The following is a 23,652-nucleotide window of genomic DNA, read 5'->3' on the forward strand; positions in this document are numbered from 1 at the left end:
TAGTGTAGTCTTGAATCTAAAGTGTGTATCTTGTAGGCAGCATATAGTAAGATTATGGTTTTTATCCTTTCTGCTAATCTCTGCCTTTTAATTGGAGAACTTAATTCATTTGTACTTAATCTAATAACTAACAAAGTGGGTTTACATTGTCCATTTTTGTATTTTCTCTGTGTCTTACTTCTTTTTTAATTTTTCACCTAGTGCCTTCTTTACTGCCTTCTTTTGTGTTTAGTAGCTATTTTCTAGTGTCTCATTTTAATTTTTTTTCTTTTCTATATGTATATATTTGAGTTATTTTCTTAGTGATGGTCCTAAGGATTAACAATATCTTGATTTATACCATTCTAATTTAGGTTAATATCAACTTAATTTCAATAGTATACAAAATCTTTGCTCCTATATAGTTCCATTCCTTTTAAACTTTATTACTGTCAAACTACATCTCTATAAATTGTGTGCCTATGAGCATAGAATTACGACTACTGCTTTATGCAGCTGTCTTTTTAATTAGATAGGAGATAAAATGAGATACAAAAAATATGTTTATACTTTCTTTTATATTTACCTATGTGGTTACCTTTACTAATGCTCTTTATTCATGTGGATTTGATTTACTGTATAGTATCCTTTTATTTTAACCTAAATAGGTCCCTTTAGCATTTTTCGTAGGGAAGGCCTACTAGCAATGAACTTTCTGTTTCTGTTTATTTAGGGATTTCCTGATTTCTCCTTTTAAAAAAATATTTTGGGGAGTAATTAGGTTTATTTATCTATTTACTTATTTACAGAATATGGGGGATTGAACCCAGGACCTCATGCATGCTAAGCATGCACTCTACCAATTGAACTATACCTCCCCTTCTGATTTCTCCTTTTCTGAAGGGTAGTTCTGCTGGATTTAAAATTCTTGGTTGATGGTGGTTTTCTTTCAGCACTTTGAATATGTCATTCTACTTCCTTTATGCTCCATGGGTGTTTTTTTTTTGTATGTATTTTTATTGAAGTATAATCAATTTACAATGTTGTGTCAATTTTCTCCATGGTTTGTGTTGATCAGTAAGCTGGCAATTTTATTACCCCTTTTATGTTATGAGTCACTTCTCTTTTGCTAATTTCAAGATATTTTTGTCTCTGGTTTTGGTTGTGATATGTAGTCTCTTTGAGTTTATTCAACATGAAGTTTGTTGAACTTCTTGGATATGTAGATTAATTTTTTTTAAATCAGATTTGGAAAAGTTTCAGCCATTATTTCTTCAAATAGTCTTCTGCCCTTTTCTCTCTCTCTGTTGGGACTCCCATATGCATATGTTAGTAAATTTGATCCCCTCCCACAGATCCCTTTGACCCTGCTCATTTTCCTCGTTCTTTCTTCTTTCTGCTCATTAGACTCGATAATCTCAATTGACCTACCTTCAAGGTCACTAATTCTTCCTCCTGCCTACTCAAATCTCCTGTTGAAACCCTCTAGTAAAATTTTTATTTCAGTTACTTTTCAACTCTGAAATATCTACTTGTCTATGAAATATCTTTTTATAATTCCTGTCTCTTTATTGGTATTCTTTATTTGGTGAAACATCATTCTTATACTTCAGTTATTTAAACGTGATCTCCTTTAGCTCTTTGAACATGGTTAAAATAGGTGGTATAAAGTCCTTGTCTAGTAGGTCCAACTTTGTTTAGGAAGTAAGGGAGAGTTTTTGTTCGTTATTTTTTCCCTGTGTATTACTATCCTTTTTCCTTTGCGTATCTTCTAATTTTTTGAATACTGAACATTTTAAATAATGTGGCAACTCTCAAAATCAGATGCTCCCTCACCCTACTCTCAAGGGTTTGTTTTGTTGTTACTTTTTGTTATTTGTTTGTTTACAGAATTAGTTCAGAAAAGTCACTAAAGTAGAAGTTTTTACTCAGCCTAGTGGTCAGCTAATTATTAGGCAGAAATTTCCTTAAATGCCTGGAACCAATAAATCTCCCAGCACTTGACAAGGGGCTCTATGTGCATTTAGGGACAAGCTTTCAGCACTCAGGCAGGCAAATTACAACTGTCTTAGCCTTCACATCCTGCTTTGCAGAGCCTTAAGAGTCAGCCAGAGGTGAGTGCCTACAGTTTCTCAAGTCTTTCCTGATCATGCTCACAAGCCCCTATGCTTGCATATGATCTTCTGAATTCCCAGAAATATGTGGGAGCTTTTCTAATTCCCAGTGGATATCTTATTCCTCAGCTTTTCCTTTTCAGCTTTTGGGTTAGTCTATTTGCCACAACTGTTATCCATCACCTTAAGCAGCTATAACATTAGGCACTTACCTTTAAATATTTTTGATAAATAACCCCCCAGAGAGAAACTTAGCACTAGACTTTGAAAGAAAGCTCCAGCTCCTTTCTGCTCCCTATATTAGTGGGAATGTAGGCTGTTATCTTTCAAGACTACCACTGAGCTGGGGAGAAGTGGATGGAGTCTAGGGCAAGTTGAAATGCCACAGAGCTCACTGCTCTTACTGAGATTCAGCTTTTTCTTCAGTAAATGCTCTCCAGGTTGCTTTAAGCCTTTGGTTAATTTCCAGAGTTCTGAAAAAGTTCATTCTGACAATTTTTGCCAGTTTTTTCATTGTTTTAATTCAGAAGTGAATTTTTGGAGGTCCTTAACTTTGCCATTTTTGTTGATGTCATCCACTATGACATACTAAGTATTAGTTTAGTATGCATCTCTATAAAAATGACATTTTCTTCCATTACCATAGTACCATTATATGACATCTAAGTAAAGTAACATTTATTTCATAGTATCATTTAATACCAAATCCTTATTCAAATTTCTGCCAATTATACCAAAAATATCTTTTATTATTTGATTGTTTAAACCAGGATCTGTTCAAAGACTACACATTTCATTTGGTTATTAAAAGCTCATAACCTCATTCAGTATTTAAAATTTTTATTATGACAATTTTCAAGCATACATAAATATTCTCAATACTTAGATCCTACAGTTGTAATACTTTGCGATATTTGCTTCGTTATCACTGTCTATAGTTTTTGCCATGCCACTTCAAAGTAATGTTCAGCCATCATAACATAGTATCTTACCCCTTAATACTTCAGTATCTCCTAAGAATAAGAATACCCTCCTATGTAATGGCACTGCCTTTGTACAGTTAGTAATTCCCTAAGATCTTCTAATAACCCAGTCCATATTCGATTTTCTCATCTGTCCCCACAAAATGTCTTTCATAGTTTTTCTCCCCCAAACCCAGATCTAATCAGGGAGGTTAATTTTTATTCAGATTAAAACAGCAACTTGCTCGTCTATTATACAGGTCAGGAATTTGTAAAGGACACAATGGAGAAACCTTATCTCTACTCCATGACGTCTGGGGCCTCAACTGGGAAAATTTGAAGGCTGGGGTCACTTGATGGCCAAGAGTTTGAATCATCTGAAATCTCATTAACTCACATGTCCTCCCTGGGCTGGGAGCTCTCAGAGACTAAAAGTACCAATCAGAGTGCCAATATGTGGCCTCTCCTTGTGACTAGCTTCTTCACTGCCTGGTGGCCTCAAGGCAATCAGACTTCTTACATGGCTGCTCACGGCTCTAAGTGTGAGTGTGTGAGTGTTCCAGGAAGCAGTTCAGAAATTAAAGTTGGCTCTTCTGACCTAGCCTCAGAAGTGTTACTTCCACCACATTCTACAGGCTACAGATGAGCCTGCTCAGATTCAACAGTCGGGAACATAGATCCCACCTATCAATAGGAAGAATGTCAGAGAATTTGAGGCCTTGTTTTAAAACATCCACACATAAAGAACTATAGAGAATAGTATAAAATACACCCAAGAATCCATGACCAAAAATAGTACATTAACATTTTTGCAAGATTTACTTCAGGTCTTTTTTTAATTGAAGTATAGTTGATTTACAATGTTGTGTTAGTTTCTAGTGTACAGCATAGTGATTCAGTTATACATGTATAAATATATATATTCTTTTTCATTATAGGTTATTACAAGATATTGAATATAGTTCCCTGTGCTATGCAGTAGGACCTTGTTGGTTATGTATTTTATATATACTAGTTTGTATCTTCTAATCCCAAACTCCTAATTTATCCCTCCCTACCCCCTTTCCCCTTTGGTAAGTATAAGTTTGTTTTCTATGTCTGTGAGTCTGTTTCTGTTTTGTAAATAAGTTCATTTATGTCATTTTTTTGTATTCCACATAAAAGTGATATTTGTCTTTGTCTGGTTTACTTAGTGTGATAATCTCTAGATCCATTCACATTGCTGAAAATGGCATTATTTCATTCTTTTTTATGGCTGGGTAGTATTCCATTATATATATATATATACACACACACACACACACACACACACAGATGGGGGGCCACTTACACAACTTGATACTTTTTATTGTATATAATATTAACCACAACTTCTTTATCCAGTCATCTGTCAGTGGGCACTTAGTTTGCTTCCTTGTCTTGGCTGTTGTAAATAGTGCTGCTTTGAACATAGGGATGCATGTATTTTTTCAAATTAGAGTTTCCTCTGGATATATGCCCAGTAGTGGGATTGCTGGATCATATGGTAACTCTATTTTTAGTTTTTAAAGGAATCTCCATACTGTTTTCCATGGTGACTGCACCAGATTACATTCCCACCAACAGTGTAGGAGGGTTCCCTTTACCCCACACTGTCTTCAGCATTTATCATTTGTGGACTTTTTAATGATGGCCGTTATGACTGGTATGAGGTGATAACCTCCTTGTAGGTTTGATTTGCATTTCCCTGATAATTAGCAATATTGAGTATCTTTTCATGTGCTTATTGGCCATTTCATTTTTTAAACAAGTAAAATATCACCTTTTTAAAGAAAGGACTTTAGCCTCCTGAATTTTCTGTTCTAGAATCTACATACTGCTTATACAGAAACTCTCCTTTATAATAATAATAGCTAACCAACCAAGGAATCTTTAAATCCAAGTCAGTTACCTCCACTGCCTCTTTTTCTGTGACATTGACTTTTTCATTTACTTGAATGAATTCTCATACACCCACCACTGAAAATCAACAGTTGTCAAGATTTTTCCATATTTGATTGATCTATTACTTTCTTCTTTTTTTCAAAATTGTCTAAAGAAAATATCAGATAGTGTCTTTCCCTCCCCCACCCCACCATGTACTTCAGTATACAACTCTAAAAAATATGGACGCTTTCCCGCATAGCCACAATCCTGTTACCACACGTAACAATATTAATAATAATTTGATAATTCCTTGATATTATCTAATACTAAGTTCATAATCAAATTTCCTTAATCATCTAACCAAAAAAGATGTTTTTATAGTGTTTTTGTTTAAATCAGGATTGAAACAGGGTCCATACGGCATTTAGCTCTCATGTTTTTTGAGTTTCTTAATCTAGAGCAGTCCCGCGCTTTTTTGTTTTATCCTATTGATTTGTTATAAAGACTGGTATAATTGTCCTGTAGCACATCCTACCTTCTAGATTTGTTTGCTTGCTTCCTTGTGACATTGTGTTTTTAATGAAACCAGGCCAGTTATCTTGTAGGATGATTGTTTTCTAGTGGTGTTGTCATTTAACTTTTTTAAAAAAAATATTTTTGTTTCCTAAAAACTGGAAGTAATACGAACTGCTTACTTGATGTTAGGTCTTTGGCAAAATTACTTCCCAGGTGATGCTGTAAATTTCCCACTGCATTGCATTAGAAGTCACATGAAGTTGGCTGCCTCACTGTTAGTGACAATAAGGTTAATACTTAGGTTAAGGGGGTGAACTCCTGATCTCGCTATTGTAAAAGCTAGTTTTTTTTTTTTTTTCCCCTTGAGGACTGTCAAGTAATCTGTGAGGTAATACTTTGGAGCTATGTGAATATCCAGTTCCCTAGAATCAGTTGTTTCATTAGGGCTTTTAAACCTGTGATTTTTCTAATTTTGTCATTCCTTCCACATTTATTGGCTGGCATTCTTCTGTAAAGAAGAGCATTCCCTCATCATGTGGGGCTGTTTGGTTATCCTGAAATACACTTCCTATGTAAAATGTGGGATGAGTAACTATTTTTTGATTCAAGGTTGTTAAAGCATTATAAAAAGGTTATACAGTAAGATCTTTAGGAACTTATAGCCTGGTTATTAGACAAAAATAACACACGTCAACATTAGAGAATGAGACAAGATGGTATGTGCTATGTATTAAGTGACTTGTCCATGTCATAGGTTCAGGGGAGGAAGAGGTCAGTGTGAACCCGAGACATCCTGGAGGTTTTACGCAGAAGGTTGATTTCAGCTTACTTTTGAGTAACAGGCAGGTTTTGAAAGGTAGACAAAAGGGAAGAGGGTACTCCAGGAAGTGTGGATGGTAAGGATGAAGGCACAGGGAGAGAGGATGAGCTGTATGTGTTCTGGAGGCATAATAAGGAAGCCATTCTGTCTGGAGAAGCTGAGAATATGGGAGTGGAAATAAGGTTGGGAAGGTAGGTAGGGTGCAGAACATAGACAACTTTACATGCCAAGTCAGGGGAATTAATTTCTAGCCTTTAATCAGTGTGTACTTGTTTACTTTGGGCATTTGTGAATTAGCTGTTTACCTAACAGGAAGCAAAATCTGGCTTTGTAAAAAGCTAGAAGCAGGAAAACCAATGAGACCACCTTGGGGCGGCTCAGAGGTAGGGAGTATGGTTGGCAATCAGATAAATGTCTTTATCCTGTTCCCTCTGCAGCCCGTGTGACCCCAACTCTACCGAAGCAGGACCGTCCTGTACGTGAGGGGACCCGAGTAGCTTCCATTGAGACAGGTTTGGCAGCAGCAGCTGCAAAGCTGGCCCAACAGGTAGGTGCTGACAGTCAGGCAATGGCCCTGCCACTGATCCCAGTTTGAAAACTCAAGACCTTCAGCCTGATAGGACCCCACTGTTGTCTCACTGGGAAGTGGGTAACCTTTGGTCTTTAATCCATGGCAGTATCCCAGCCCCCTTCTATATCCTACACATCCCAACTCAATGACAAGCTACTTCCACGGGTCACACAGTTGACATGATTTAGGATGAAAGAAAATAGGGTGCTAGAGAAAAGCCCTTGCTAATATCACTTACCTTTCTGGGTGTGTAAAAGCCTCTAGATGGGAAGTACCAGGGCTGTCCTTGGGTGAGAGCATTTGCCTTCAGATGAAACCCCAAGGAGGTGACTCAGTTGAGTACACTCAATTTCTCAGTCTCCCATCAGTATCAGAATGTGGTTTTTTGGGAGAGAGGCTTTTCTTATCCTCTATAACAAATACTTTTGCCTTGGTCTTCACCCCCTGCTTCCTAAGAAAACTTCACCCACTAATTTTTGTCCTAGAATCAAGTTGACTTCTTAACATTTATAGTTTGCAAACTTCTTAAATGTGCTCAAAAATCCTGGGAGTAGTTGGAGGTGAATCTTCTGGTTCTTTCCTTATCAGCATCCTCTTAGATCCTTATGCCACATCCCATAGCTTAGAGCATTTATTGAGCATCTGCTTTCTGTTAGGTGCTTCCATGTACAATGTCTCATGTAATCTGCCCAATAGCCCTGTTCAGTAGGTGATATTTTCATCATTTTACAGGTGAAGAAAATGAGGCTCTCTTTAAGTGAGTAGTCCAGGATAATACAGCCAGTAAATGGAGGAGACAAGGTTCAAACTCATATCCTCTAACTTCAGATTTCCTGTTACTTGTTATTTAAATGAAATGAAATAGTTAAATGTTTATATAATTCAGTAATTATAGCCTATTTAAATAAAATTTAATAGAATGATGTTTTTAATATAATGTTCTATGAAATTCTAGAGTTGCTTAAAATGTCTTAGAGACTGTTGCTGGGAGCCAGCCAGACCAGGTGGCCGTTCTTTGTCCAGAACTTCTCTCTGTTATGTATATCCTAGTGCCATGCAAGATGTAATTTGAAAAAAACGGTGGAGGGAGGTTCCACTACTTTTAAATAAATTAATTAAAGGTGTGAAAAGTATTCTTAGTGCCTTCTGAGGAGCTCCCTTCTGGTTGGGTTGATCAGGTACAACCTCTAAGAAGAGGTTTTGAAATTGGGAAGGGTTTTTCAGGCTAAACTTTTGTAGGGGATAGGGAGGCCTTCCAGGAGAAGAGAACTCCTTGGTATAGCACACAGGCCCTCTTGATATGGTCTCTGGTCACCTCTCCTCCCTGACCTAAGCCAGCCCATCATGCATGCCCTTTATACCCACCAGCCATACTATTCCATTACAGTGCTTACAGTTCATTCAGTGTAGATTGTCTCATGCTTCTGTGCCTTTGCACAAGCTGTTCCCTCTGCCCACTGGGAATCATGCCCTCTCACATGCCTTTACCTAATACCCCTTCACACCATCCACCACCAATTTATTTCAGTGGCCTTCTGCACTTCCATAGCATTATCTCATGGTACTTATAACCATAAGTAACTTTTCTGTGTCCCTTATTAAACTGTAAGGAAGGGCATCAAGGGTGGGGACATATCTAATTTAACTTAGTATCCCTACTATGCTAACCATGTGTTTAGTCATTGTTGGTTGAGTGAATGAATAAATGGATGAGCAGATTTTTCTGAATTGGAGGCTTCATGTTGGGGAATGGAATAAGATAAACAGAGGTGAAAAAAATGGATTCTGGGGCCAGCCTGCCTGAGTTCAAATCCTTGCCCTCTCACTTGAGCAAGTTACTTAATTTTCTCTGCCTCAGATTCCTTGTAGACTCTGTCCAAGGATTAGATAAGGTAATACATATAAAAGCCCTGAAAACAGCACTTGCCACAGAGTAAGTACGATAGACATATTAGCTTTCATCATTATCATTATGAATTGGCTAGGTATAAGTGGCCAGACTCTTTGGAAAAACCACAAATGTCAGGCCAGGAAGTTTGAACTTGAGTGGGGACTTGCTAATGGCCTTTTGAGCAAGGGGATTGATGAGGTGTATGTGGCCCTGTCATAAGACAGTCTGGTCTTCTATGGGGTAATCTGGATAAATTATGTGAAAAGTAGATGAGCAACAAAGGTAGAAAAATTTAGGCTACGTGATCTTAGTATGAAGAGAGAATTTCTGGATTCAGGTGAGAGAAATGAGGGGCAGAAATGCAGTTCCTGGTATGGATAGAAAAACACTGTGGCTGAGAAAAGAGACTCTGAAGCCAGATGGCTTGGGTCTGAATCCCTGCTTGGCCAGTTACTGGTCCTTGTAACCTTAGGAAAGTGACAACCTCTCTGTACCAGTTTCTTCTAAAAATGGCATTATAATTCTTTCTTTTCATGCTTCTTATGAGTATTAAATGAGTGAAATTATAGAACAGTGCCTGGCATGTATTGCTAATATTATTATTCTTGTCCCTCAGAAATTCCTATGATAGCCACAGCCTGTCGGATCTTCCGAAGGCAGGAATAGGCCCGTGTTGCCAAGAGAAGGCAAAGAAATGTAATCACTGAGTTGGTCTGTGTGGCTGTGTAGCATTTCAGAAGGTGAAGTCGTTTACATGCTCTCAGCACCACCTTTCCAGGTTCTCAGGGCTCCAGATGCCCACTATACAGGTACCCAGTACACAGTGGGTAGATCTATAGAGCAGTGGATGGATGAAATCCAAGATACCTGGAGAAGTGATGCAACTCCTTATTCATCCCTCCCATCCAAAACTGAAGTTTAAGATCCAGTGACCTGGAAGATTGTCAAGTCTTCTATTAAAAGAAAAAGATCAGCAAGAGGAAGAGATGAAGATAGAATATAGTTTACCACTTGTTGAGTACCTACTGTGTGCTGCGCTTTTACGTCATCATTTTATTTAATCTTTACAACAACCCTGAAAAACAGCTATTATTTTGCCCACTTTACAGATGAGGCAGTTGAGTTTCAGAAAGGTTAGTAACTTGACTAAGGTCATCCAACTTAGGGAGCACAAGACTAGATTTGAACCCAAGTTTGTCTCATTCCCAAGGTACTACTCTTTCACTCTCAGATGTCCCATTTTAAGAAGTGTGCAAGGTGGGTGTTCAGCTAGACATGGTTGAATCTTGAACCTAACAGCTCTTCAGCTGTGAGGCTTTGGGCTCAAGTTACTTAATATCCCTGTACCTCAGGTTTCTCATCTATAAACTGAGGGATTTTCCTTCTCAGGACTTTTCTGAGGATGAAATGAGGTGAGATACATAAAGTGCCTCAGCTGCTGCCATAAATTTAGCTATTATTGTTAGAAGTGTCCATGGTCCACCTCATAAGTGGCAATGCTTATTGCCCAAGCCCAAGACCAAAACTCAAGTCTCTGAACTCATTTACCCTTTTGTTGCCACTGTACTGATTAGTGACAGTGATGACTTAAGGATGGGCAACACCAAAGAGATGACCTCAGGTATTGGAAGGCCTGTGTGTTGTGTGTACATACATCCAGGCTGGGCTTGGGGTGGGGGCGGGTTGCAGAACCACATTGACCACTATCTAATTGCCTTTCTAGAAAATTTTCTTCTCTTTTTTCCACTCCTAAATTCTCCCCTCCCACTTGACTTGTGTTTCAGGAGCTACAGAAGGCCCAAAAGAAGAAATATATTAAGAAGAAGCCTTTGCTGAAGGAGGTAGAACAGCCTCGCCCTCAAGAGCCCAATCTCAGCGTGGCAGCACCAGCCACAACTCTGGCCACTACACCCCAGCTTCTGACCTCCTCCTCGCCCCTGCCTCCTCCCGAGCCTAAACAAGAGGCCCTCTCAGGAAGTCTTGCTGACCACGAGTATACTGCTCGTCCCAATGCCTTTGGCATGGCCCAGGCAAACCGCAGCACCACACCCATGGCCCCTGGTGTCTTCTTGACCCAGCGACGCCCTTCAGTTGGCTCCCAGAGTAATCAGGCAGGACAAGGTATGACTCCCATATGGTTGTAGAACTGAGAAGGGTCTTAGGGCCAGTGGCTTCAAACTCTAAGCACCCTGGTAAATGAGAACACCTGGGAGGGACACTGATGGGCATCCTAAGATGCTTGGACTTGATCTCATAGGCTGTGAAGGTACATTGACTAGTGTTAAGCAGAGGCAAACGCAGATGTGGGTTTAGAAAGATCCTCCGGTAGGCCAGAGTAGAGGGTGGGCTGAAGGTGGGAAGTCTAGGAAGGAGGTGTATATACAAGTCCAGGCTGCAGTGAAGAGGGTCTGGGGCTCTAAAGGAGGGGAAACATGGATCAAATATGGAGGAGGCCACGTGGGACATGGGAGGTGATTTGGTGTGGGAAAGAGGAAGGGGAAGGGATTTCAAGCCCTCCTTTTCCTCACTTTGGCTCTGGAAGCCCAGACCCTAGAGTACACAGCTCAAGGGTGAGGAGATTGGTGTGGTATTGGAGTGATGAGGGTTGGGGTTTCTAATGAAACAAGGCCCTGAGAGTGACAATTTTCAGGACACTGAGCTATAATCGCTAAACCAAGCACTTGTTTAATTTGGCGGGTAGGATAAGAGGATAGGGAGGCACAGTCACCTCCTTTCAGAATTCAGGAAGAAAAATGATTGGGACCAAAGGAATCAGTGCAGAAAAGGAACCAGACAGACTAACTAAGGAGTCTGTAGCTGCTGCGGGAGGTCATAGGAGGAAGAGCCAAAGCATGTGGTGTTGGATGGAAGAAGTTAAGGAGGGCTTCTTGACCCAAGATAGCCCTGGAGCCAGGCGTAAGGGTGGGGAGACTCTGTGGGCAGAGGAGGGGGGTGGCCAAGGACAGTGGATGCTGGAGCTGCTGCTGGCACTCTTGCCATAGCCTTTGCTTACCTCTCCCTTCCCCCACAGGAAAGCGTCCCAAAAAGGGCCTGGCTACAGCAAAGCAGAGACTCGGCCGGATCCTGAAAATCCACAGAAATGGCAAACTGCTTCTGTGAACCCCTTTGTTCCCTGCCCCTCACCCCATCACCCCCATTGCCTTCTCTGTTGTCAACTCTCGGGGCACTCCTGGATCCCACCTGCCCCGGACAAGGTGCTGAGGCGCATTGTCCTGCTTTCTTGGAACTGACCAAAGGCACGGACTCCCCCACAAGCCCCTTCACCAACTCCCTCAGTTCCCTTCCCCACTTCCACTGGAGCGTTCTGCCTTCCTTTTCTGTATCTCTGAGTAGCAGGTAAATGAAAGAGGCTTCTAGCTGACTAGAACTCTCTTTTCTGCTGCTCCAATCCATTTCCCTTTCTCCAGCCTTGTCTGCCCTTTACTCTCGCCCCAACTTAGAGCTGGAAGGCAGGATGAGGAGAGCCTGGGCCCCTCAGTATTTCCCTGGTCATGAAGTGGGAGGCCCAGTACTCAACACTTTCTGTGGCTCCAGCCCTGTCTCCAGAAGCTTGCCCACCTCTGCCCATTCTCCTTCCTCCCCTCAACCCAGTGGATGTGTCCCACTCCAGACTTGTACCTGAGAAAAGGCTGTGGCCTCTGCCCCTTCATGCCAAATGCTTCATGGAAATAAAAGAGGAGGGCTCGGAGTCTCCTCACTGCCCCACTGTGGGCCATTTCCAGAGGTGGCATAGAAGGGCCATGGGCTGACTTCACTAATCCCTGGGAAGAAAGATTCCTGTCACTTCTCAAGGTGGGGAGAGGACCGACGTCCAAGCCTTTGACCATGACTTTGTAGCCCATTGGAGGAAGCTACTTTTGGGTGGCTACAGATGAAGCTACTTGTCCCAGGGTGTGCCCCAGGGATTTGCCTGGATTTTGAGGTCCTGCAGAACATTATCCACATAGCTGTGGCTGGGTCCCAGGAGGTAAAAACCATCTCCCAAAAGCCTGAAAGCACCTGCCACCGAAGCAGTTAACCCTCGCTCTACGGCCTGCTCCCTTCACCTGTACCACAGAGCACAGCCTGGACCTTCTGGAGAGGATGTGGCAGGACAACTTACCCCTGGGTTCTCCAACAGGAGTCTCCCTGCTTCTCTCCCCATCTTGATGTGTTGGTCTGAAAAAGACCTCAGAACTCAAATCTTCACTCCTCGGCCTCTGCACTCCCAGACGTCAGGTGGACACTCAAGCAGAGTGCAGCCCAGCTACTCGGGAGCTTGAGCCTAGGAGCAGAGATGCCCATCTGTAAAGGAGCAGATCATCTGATCCTCCCTCCCCCTCTTCCCTTTGTGAATGTTTCTATTGTCCAGACAGTGCCCACCCTTCTCCCTCCATCTCCCTCCACCTTCTCTGTCTTGCCTCCCTGGCAACTTGGACTGGATGGAGAATGTCTCCCTCTCTCCATTTTGGCACTGCCCAAGTGGAGTGCATCCTTGTCCTCCACCCCCGACTTTAACCTCACCCCAGTTTTCCCAGTGCTTCTGGGGAACTTAACAGCTACCATGCAGGCCACAGGGAATACGTGAGGCTTCCCTAGTCATCTTTGTGTCTCCAGTTTGTCTTTCTTTTCTCCACAGCCCCACATATACTCTCCTGCCTTGGAATCAGGGGTCCCTTAGCCCCATTTGCTTTTTCTATCTTGGGGACCCCAGGGGCCAAGCAGTCCTCCATCTAGTCACACCAAAGGCAAAAAGCCTGGCTACCTCCCCCCTAGCACGTGAGGTCCCCACTCCCCTCCCCTCTGTTTCTGCCCAGCTTTGCTTTTCTTGGGGATTTCAAGGCAGCAGAGGGTAGTGAGGGGAGGGAAGGGGGGCAGCTTGTGTCCCTGTGTAGGCAACTGCCTAACTAGGCCCTGACTGCTGTAACCAAGACCAGGACCCCAGCCCTTCTGCCCATTAACACCCCCTTCCCTTGATCTTTCAAAGGCAGCTAATTGCTAGCAAATCCCCCTGGTTCCAGGCCTCTTTCCCCTCTGTTTCTTTGTTAGAAGTTTCTGTGAAGCTGAAACCCAACCTCCATTTGACTGGGTTTCCGTTTAGTTTAGTTGGGCTCTCAGAGCCTGCTGTTTGTTGTTTTGTGTTTTAAATGAAAAGCAAGTTTACCCTCAGATTTATGCTTTTCCAAAGAGGCTAGTGTGCTTTTTTTTTTTTTTTTTTTTCTGATGTTTCAGGTTCTAAGTGAAGTGAGTTGGGGAGGGGTTGGGAGTGGTCATAACCAAGGTTTAGAACATGGTAAGAGAGTTACCTCTGGTCTCCAATCCCCAGCACAGAGCTGGAGGTTGGATAGGGGGCAGGGAGAGAGGATTTCTATTCACCTTTAATATATTTTTACAAAAAAAGCAATTTAAAAACAAGCCCACCGCTTCTGTACATGTCTAAATATATTTTTAGAAGTGGGTAGGATTGTGAATTTCTGATGCAGGGCCTTTTTATAAACAGGTTAGAATAGCATCATACAGACTTCTCTGTTGTTTTTTTCCCCTGTTTTTTTCTTATGTTGTGTTACTAATGTAATTTATATTTTTTTTTAGATCCTCCCTTTCCTATAGAGATAAAAGTGATTTATCTTGGCAATTGCTTTGCTTGGCATTTTTTTTTTTTGGTAGTGGGAGTGGTGGGGTGTTGGGGTCCAGGAGTGCTGCCTTCTCTTTACATTCTCTCTGTCTCTCCCAGCAACTCAGCACTTCCTGGTGCCCAACCTTACTCCTGAGGTGGGAAGGGGACAGGATCGCTGCCCTCATAAGAAACTCAGTTCACACACCAGAAACATAAGCAAAAGTACAGTGAGCAGAAAAGAAAGGGTGCAACAATTCAAAGGAGCCTGACAAGTTTGTTGGGAAGCTTCCATGGGCTGTTTAACTGAATACACCTATATCCTCTTTCTGCAAATGGAGCATTTGTGGGTTTTTCTTTTTCCTTCCCTCTCTCTGACATGCTCCTCCAAGCTGAACTTGATTACTGTGCTTAGGGCCAGTGCAAGAGATATAATTATTAGAGCTAGCATATCATGGTCATTTCCTTATATCAGACACTGCTCTTAATGTTCTGTGTAAATTGATTCATTTCACTGTCACCAATATCCTCATCCTACTGATGAGCAAACAGGCAAAGAAATCTTCCAGCCTCACACATCGTAGATTGTGGAGCCAACCTGTTCCACAGTCTCTGTTCTTACCTTATCACGTCATTCTAGCACCTCTCACTGATATTAAGTGCCTTTTCTGTGCCAGGCATTGGGCTTGGGTTTTTACATAGGATATATCATTTAATTCTCACTGAGATAGTTATTAGCCCTATTTTACAGTGAAGGAGACTGAAGCTTGCCACTGGCCTTCCACAGCAGCATCTGCCTGACTCCAAAATTCATGTTCGTTCTTCTCATCATGGCAGAAAATCTCTAGCAGCTCAATGACCCAAACAGATGTTATTAAGCACTTGTGTGTGAGATGTAGCATTGACGGCTGTGTCCTGAGGAGCGCCCCTGGGGTGAAGATGGAAGCCTCAGTTCCAAGTTCACCACCGTCTGGACTCTGTGGCTGACTGAGGGCAGGCTGCTTACCATCTGAGGGTTGCTATAAAAGGAATTTGAACACAATCAGGATTACTTCATCCTGGAGATTTTGCTTTGGTGGACCTAGAGTGAGGCTGGCTGGGCTTGGCACCTCCTGGCTAAATGACCTCCTCCAGCTCTCCCAATCTGAATCTTGGTATTAGGCAGGATTTGGATAGAGAAGGTTCTTGTCTGGGGCATGGGGAACTGTATCTTGTGGTAGAAAGGCAACAGGACAGAGGGAGGGATTTTAGAGCCCTTGTGGAAATGGTGGGCTGGGCTCTCTGTCACCAACTCCCATTTCACCCTTTTCAGTAAGGGGCCAAAGCACTGTCATCAGCCTCAGGTTAGAGGATAAGCTAGAGTCTTGGTCACTTTACTCCTCATCTAGGCAGGAGGTACCAGCAGATGAGAGACTTCTGTCCAAAAAATGGAAGGAGAACAAGAGCACCCAACTTCAGTCTTCCCCCTTTCCAATATGGAGTAGAAAAGTGCACAGGACTTGTCACGAAGTGTGTGCGTTCTCAGTGACTAATTTGGGAGATGTTGCTTGTCTTGATATCAGATGTTTCTAAATTTGCCAGATGGAATTGTTTCAACTACAAAGCCCTCTAATGCGTGGATGCTGATGCTGTTGATTCCCAAACTGAATCTTTTATCGCTGACCTGTCCTGAGTACACATCACACACACTTCTGCTTTCCTATGTTGTATTCCCGGTCTCAAGTACACAGGCTCTCCTCCCTTTTCATCAGGATCCTGTTCCCATCAAGTTGACTAAAATGGCACTTGCTCTCCAGTAAGCTGAGTGGAAGAGAAGAGCACCATATGGCACGATGTGATGACAGAGATGAGCACAGGATGCTGGTCAGGGGATCTGTCCCGGGGAAACAGGGAGTTCAGGCAAGGCTTCCGGTCAGGGGTGATGTTTGAGTTGAAGGATGAAAAGTAATTAACCAGTCAGGCAGAGAACAGTGGGAAGAGTATTCCAAGCCAAGGCAATAGCATGAATAAAAACAGAAGTGGAGGGGAAAAAAACCATGTGCATATAGAAGAAATGCAATTTAGTATAACTGTAGCTGTTACTTTCACCTGGGGGAACATATACAGAGTCCAAGAGGGAATGTGTAGTTTGAGAAGGCATATGATGAAAATTGATTAGTTTTTAGGCACAATATTTATTTTAAAATCTCAGATAATGGAGGATATATAATTTTGATGTTTGTCAGAAGACTTAACTGTATCCTATGAATGACAGAAAATGGCATGATCCAACCTGCTTTCTAAAAAGATCCCCTCGCCAGTCATAGGAGTGGATTAGGAGCAAGAGAGATGAAGACAGGGAGATGAGTGAGGAAGTTACTCAAGGAGGGGTGGGGAGGGCACCATCTCATCTTCTAATGCCCCATCAAATGCCAACTTCCCTAAGGAAGCCTTCACCCAACTCTCTAGTCAATTTGGACTATTTTCTGGACTTATGCATCTCATAAAGGGTAGATATCCCAAGTCATTTTCAGGAGGTAGAGCTATGGAGGCAGCCACTCATACAACTGGAGAGACAGAAGTTGCACCCCTCTATCCCTATTTTCAGCTTTTTAACTCTCAAAGAAGCTCAACTTTAAAGGCCCTCTCCTTTCCCATAGGACCCCAATGTCATGCCAGCACTCGCCAATGAATGTGATAGAGAGATAAAACACTCATTTTATATTTTCCTTGTCAGAGGTACAGCAAGCCTTCCTCACATTCCATTCCAGGCTATCATACTCAGACTTTCATGGTTATCTCCCTAAAGTCCTATTTTCATCATCTCTTTCTGCTTAAAAACATCCATTGCTTCTAACCGCTTATTACATCTTCTGGGTTTCCAGGATTTTCAAACCTGGCCCAACCTGGAGACTGGTGGAAAGAGGATGTGCCTGGGAGTTGTGAAAACCAATGATTCAATTCCAGCTCTGCCACCTATGTGATCTTGAGCTGGCTACTTCATACTTTCTTGACTTAATTTCATCATCTATAAGAATGAAGATATAACCTCTACCTCATAGGATCATTGGGAGGAATTATATTAGCTAGTGTCTTTAAGGAACTTAATTCAATGTCTGGCACTCAGGTCATCAGTAAATCTAGTTTAATTTTTTTCCAGTTAAAATTTTCCCAATGAGGCCTGCAATGTACAGATAAAGTAAGCCTTTAAAGGAACTGAAGAGAATATTTCAACCTGGGGCAGGAAATCTAGTTGGCTTCAGGAGGAACATATTTGAAGGACATAGATGGTTGAGTCAATAGGTTTGGTGAACTTTACACTCCTGTAGAGGAAATACAACTAAATCTGTGACACAAATTTGCTGGAAGGTTCCAGAGTATCATCCCTGCCAGTTCAATATCACTGGTTCAGTTGTACAGTGCTTTATCAAAGCTTCTTTTGTTTTCAGGTCCTGTGCATGCCTTTGAAGGACTTGATCCTAAGGAGCATGGGGTTTAGTACACAGACATGGAAACCAAGTCTACTAGGATAAATGCTATGTACAAGTACATAGTATAAATACTATAATAGGAGCATACTAGGTACAATGTACTAAGATAAATAAGTATGGGGTGCTATGGAAGCATGAAGGAAAGAGACCAAACCCAGTCTGAGGAGAAGGAAAGGTGTCTACAAGCCTTTAAGTTGGGTTGGTGTACAGGCTGGAGTAAGATCGCAAGTGTTGGGGGATGAAGCTAAAGAGGTTGTCAGGAATACAATAATGGAGGCCCAGTTTATGTTTCAGAATGTTTTCTCTGGTAATCCTTGGGGTGGGGAGAGACAAAACCCAGTTAGTGTGGAAGCCAGTACAAAGGTGGTTGCAAGATTCCAGTTAAGATGCAGTGAGGTCTAAACCAGGGCAGTGGCTATGAAGATACCAAAGATGTTAACCCACACCTTCCTTTTTTTTTTCCTGACATTTTACTATGAACATTTTCAAACATTCAGAAAGTCAAAGTAGTTGTACAGTGAACACCAATATATCTACCATCTAGATTTTACAATTAGTGTTTTACTACACTTGCTTTGTCAAATACATCTATTCACCCCCATCCGCCTATCAACCCATCTTATTTTTTATGCATTTCAAAATTAGATACCTGTACACATCCCCTTAAACACTTCTGCATGAATACCATTAATTGGAATTCAGTATATGTTTGTGGTTCTTTTTTAGCTAAACTATTCATACAGTGAAATGTACATACCTTAAGAATATAATTTCATAAGCGGAGGGTATAGCTCAGTGGTAGAGTACATACTTGGCATGCACGAGGTCCTTGGTTCAATCCCCAGTACCTCCAATTAAAAAATGTATAATTTCACGTTTTGATAAATGTATATAGCTGTGTAACCCACACCCTTATCAAGACACAGATCATTACCATCGACCCAGAAGATTCTCACCTGTCCCTTACCAATCACAACACTTCCCTCTTCTACAGTAGGCCTTGAGTTTGAAATGGTAGGATTTGGAACATGAGAAAATAAAAAGATGATCCAGGTGGAGAGAGCCTGGGTGGCCCCCTCTCCCACAAAGTCATGAAGGCAGGTAGCTATGGGGGATACACAAGCATTAGTAAACGAACTTAGATGGATAGTTGCCTTTCAGCCTCCCTCCTCTCCCCACATTGAGCCTCATCTTTATGGATCAATGCGTGAAATGGTGAGGCAGAGGGAAGCTGAGTCAAGGGACAACCAGGCCCTTAGTAACTAACAATCTTGTAGGGGAGACAGAAACACTCACAGTCACAATTCAGTGTAACAAATGTTTAATGTTGCATTGTACCATGGTCAGTGCTATAATAGAAGAAAATGGAAAGTGAGATAAAACAACACAAAAGTTCCACAAGGGTTTGGTGGTATGTGTGTGTGGGTGGAGAAAGGTGAGATAAAGCAAGGGATTCAGACTCTTCAGAGGAACTGGAAGAGCTCAAAGGGAAAAGGAAGAGCATTTAGCAGATATGAAAAATTTCCTGGAGGTAAGAGGAGTTAAGTCGAATGACATTGACTTTAATAATAAGTGTAGTAGACCTAAAGATATTTTAAGTTGCAAATAACAGAAAACAAGTCAAACATGGGACATGGGCTCATGTAATTGAAAAACCAAGAAATATGTGGAAATTTTAGGCACAGTTTAATCAGACTTGGTGCCGATTATCTCAGTTCTGCCCTCTTTTGTATCTTAGCTTTGTCTTCAGTATATTTCTTCATAGTTAAAAAATGGCTGCACACAACACAGTGCTTTCCACTTGTGCTTATTTTCCATCTTATATATCCTCTTTGGGGAAGTGCCTGTTGAAGTCTTTTGATATTTTTTTTTGCCTTAAAACAATGTCAGTTTATTAGCTTATAGTTCTGTAGGTTAGAAGTCCAACCTAGGTCTCACTGGGCTAAACACATGGTGTTGGCACGGCTGCATTTATTTCTGGAAGCTCTAGGGAAGAATCTATTTCCTTGCTTTTTCTAGCTTCTAGAAGTGGCCCACATTCCGTGGCTCATGGCCCTCTTCCTTCATCTTCCAAACTAGCAGAGTTACATTTCTCTGTCCATTCATCCATAATCACATCTCCTTCTGACTCTTCTCTTCTGATATTAATTGGATTGTTTGTTTTCTTACAATTGACCTTGGAGAGCTTTTTATGTATTTAGGATACAAATTCTTTGTTGGATATGTGATTTGCAAATATTTTTTTCCCAGTCTGTAGCTTGTCTTTTTTATTCTCTTATCAGTACCTTTTGCTGAGCAACAGTTTTTAATTTCGATAAATTCCAATTTATCTAATTTATGTTATGATTAAGAATTCTTTGGCTAACCCTAGGTCATGAAAATTTTGGATAATTTTAATATACTGTAAGAGGCTTAGGTCAAGTTTTTTTGTTGTTGTTGTTGTTTTTTTGCCTATGAAATGTCCACTGGTACCAACATTGTTGTTTGTTGAAAAAACTGCCCTTTCTGTGTTGAATTGCCTTTGCACCTTTGTCAAAAATCAAGTAGCTGTACTTGTATGGGTCTATTTCTGTAATCTCTATTCTATTCCATTAATCTTTTGCTTCTATCTTTTAACCAATACCACACTGTTTTGATTGTAGCTATATAGTAACCTTTAATATCAAATAGAGTTATTCCTCCCACTACATTCTTCTTTTTCAAGATTATTTAGCTATTCTAAGGCCTGTGCCTTTTCATATAAATTTTAGAATAAGCTTTTCTGTGCCTACACATATCTTGCTGGTATGTTGAAAGGAACTGCATTAAATCTATAGACAAATTTGGAGGGAATTGACATGTTGACAGCTTTAAAATATTTGTAGATTTTTACATATTTTTAAATTGAAGTGTAATAAGTATAGTATATGTAAAAGAGAAGGGCATAAACGCTAAATGTACAGATTGAGGAATTGTCATAAAATGGGCACATTCCTGTAATCGTTACCCCATTCAAGAAATATAATGAGTAGCCCCTAGGAGACTATGTCTTAACACAAAAGAGATGGGAGGTGAGCTCATGGACCCACATGAGATGAAGAGGCCCTTAGGGAGCTATACTCTCAAGGAAAGGAACTAGAAAATAGCCTTGCTACTGTTGTAGAGACACGTTGAGGCAGCTTGTCTGTGTTGTCCTGGGCTTTGAATGGGGAACAAGTTTTTCTTAGCCATGTAACTGGGCTTTACATGGGTTTGTGGTTAAGCCTATACTACTTATATGGTCCCAGTGCCTACAACTTGTAAAATTAACAGAAAAAAATGATCTCTCTGGGCATCTGACAAAAGCAAACACCAGACCTCTCAGTATAAACACGCCTGCAAGCCAGGCTGAATAGGATTTTCATAGATAGAAACCTGTTGTACATGAACAAAGTAATCCACAATAAGCAAGAGTCATCAAACACAACATACAGTAAGATTAAACCTTCATGAACTTCAGATAATAGAAGAATCTACTAGAGTTAATAAAGTAAGGATGTTAAAATTAAGAACATGGAAGAAGAAATTTAAAAACATGAAAGAACAAAAACACTATTTTAAAAAAGAACAGGCAGTTATGAAAAAAGAACCAAAGCCGACTTCTAGAAATGAAAAATGCAGTAATTGAAATTTAAAACTCAGTGAATGAGTCTTAGGAAATTACTCAGCAGATAGCAACACAGAGTTAAAGAGAGGAAAAAGAGGCTGGGATACATGGAGGACAGAATGAGAAGGTCTCACAAATGAATAATTGGAGTTTTAGAAGGAATAAATATGTGGGAAAGAGAGGGAAAATAATATACAACTGCTTACTCAACATTTTAACTTGGAAATATATCTAAAATGTAACTCCTGAACTTCCTTCCCCAAAACTGCTTCAGTCCTGGCCTCCCTCATATTAATAGATGGCAACTTCATCCTTCCAGTTGCTCAAGCCAAAAACCTTGGGTAATCCTTGATTCATTTCTTTTATATCCCATATCCAAGTTATAGGCAAATCCCATTGGCTTTCCTTCAAAATATTTCTAAAATCTGACCACTTTTTGCTGTCTCCACTGCTATCACCTTGGATAGAACCATCATTTCTCACTTAGGAACTTACAATAGCTTCCTAACTCATCTTACTCTTTCCTCCATCACTTCCCTGTAGTCTAATTTCAACACAGCATCAAGGGGGGTCTTTTTAAAAATATAAGTCAGAGACTTCCACTTCAGAGAAGATAGAGAAGACACATTTTTTTTCCCTGTCCCGTCCAATAAGTACAACTAAAACCCCTGGATATTACATATAAACAAACACAAAACTTTGAAAGGCAGAGAGAAGGCAGATCAGCTAAGGACACCGGGACCTGAGAAACAACACAGTGATAAGTTCCTTGGTTTTGTTTTGTTTGTGTGTTTTTTTGCCTCATACATCCTAGACTGGCTACTGGAAAAGCTGGCAATCCATAAACACCAACAGATGCAGACAGAAAAAGACCCTGAAAAAGTCTGCTTTCTCTAGGTGAACTTACCAATAAATGGGTGACTTATAAGCACAGAAAACTTTTAGACAATGGCCACTTTACTCCAGTCAACCACAGGGAAACTATGGCTCCACACCCACCCTCACCGACAAAGACTGAGTGAAGAGCCCTAGGGCTGTGATGAAAAAGGCTCCAACCTCCAACACGGTGGTGTCAGAGAAAGCCAAATGAGGAACCTGGACTTCCACTCCCATCTGGCAGTAATGATGTAGCACCATAACTTCCCCTGCCAGAGCCTTCTCAGAAGAGGCCAGCTCAAACAGAAGATTTAACTAAGGTCCAGAGCCTCATAACATAATACCCCAAGTGTCCAGGTTTCAGTAAAAAATCACTCATTGTACTAAGAACCAGGAAGATACCTCAAATTGAATGAGAAAAGACAATCAGCAGATGCTAATGCCAAGATGAAATAGATAATAGAATCATCTAAGTTTTATAAAAGAACCATCATAAAAACGCTCAACAAGCAATTACAAACGCACTTGAAATAAGTGAAAAACTAAAAAGTCTCAGCAAGCCAATAGAAGATGTAAAGAACCCAATAGAAATTAGAACTAAAATCTTTAACTAAAATTTAAAACTCAATGGGTGGAATTAACAGCAGAATGAATACAAAAGAGAAAATAATCAGAGAACTTGAAGATAGAACAGTAGAAGTGACCCAGTCTGACCACAGTTCCTGGAACCGATAGGTGACTTCAGCAATGCTACAGGATACAAGACCAACATACAAAAAAAAAATCAATTGTATTTCTATATCATAATGATCAACACCTAGAAGCTGAAATTAAAATTATGTAAATTGTGTAAATTTAAAATATACAATCACTTAAAAATGCAGCACTTCTATGTAAATCTAACAAAACATGTATAGGACTTGTGTACTAAAAACTACAAAATGCTGATGAAGGAAATCAAAGATCTAAATAAACAGTTTGTGCTCATTGATTAGAAGACTCAACATAGTAAAGATATCAGTTCTCCCAAATTGATATATAAGTTTAATACAATTTCTATCAAAGCTCCCTGCAAGACTTTTTTTGTAGGTAGACAAGATTGTTCTGGTATTTTTATGGTAAAACAAAGGAACTATATAACTATAGTGCATTGCATGTTGGTCACCCCCTCCCCCCAGCAAAGATAGGTCCACTTTCTAACTCCCAAAACCTGTGAGTGTGACTATTTAAAGGATCCTTGCAATTGTGATTAAAGTAAGGATCTTGAGATGAGATCATCCTGAATTACCTGAATGAGCCCAGAATGCAG

At 40.8% G+C, this 23,652-nt stretch overlaps 1 protein-coding gene across 4 annotated transcripts in view; it reads left to right on the top strand.

Moving 5' to 3' along the window:
* Positions 1–14,393, top strand: part of PHF8 (PHD finger protein 8) — an 84,446-nt gene extending 70,053 nt beyond the window's left edge. For all 4 annotated transcript variants that reach the window (XM_031445123.2, XM_031445125.2, XM_010985566.3 and 1 more), the window contains 3 exons: positions 6,734–6,843; positions 10,543–10,879; positions 11,790–14,393. In XM_031445123.2, coding sequence (XP_031300983.1) covers positions 6,734–6,843; positions 10,543–10,879; positions 11,790–11,878 — 536 coding nt within the window. In that variant the 3' untranslated portion in view covers positions 11,879–14,393. The remainder of the gene's footprint in view (positions 1–6,733; positions 6,844–10,542; positions 10,880–11,789) is intronic.
* The last annotated feature ends 9,259 nt before the right edge of the window (positions 14,394–23,652 follow it).

The sequence above is a fragment of the Camelus dromedarius genome, chromosome X (genome assembly GCF_036321535.1).
Source record: "Camelus dromedarius isolate mCamDro1 chromosome X, mCamDro1.pat, whole genome shotgun sequence".
NCBI lineage: Eukaryota > Metazoa > Chordata > Mammalia > Artiodactyla > Camelidae > Camelus > Camelus dromedarius.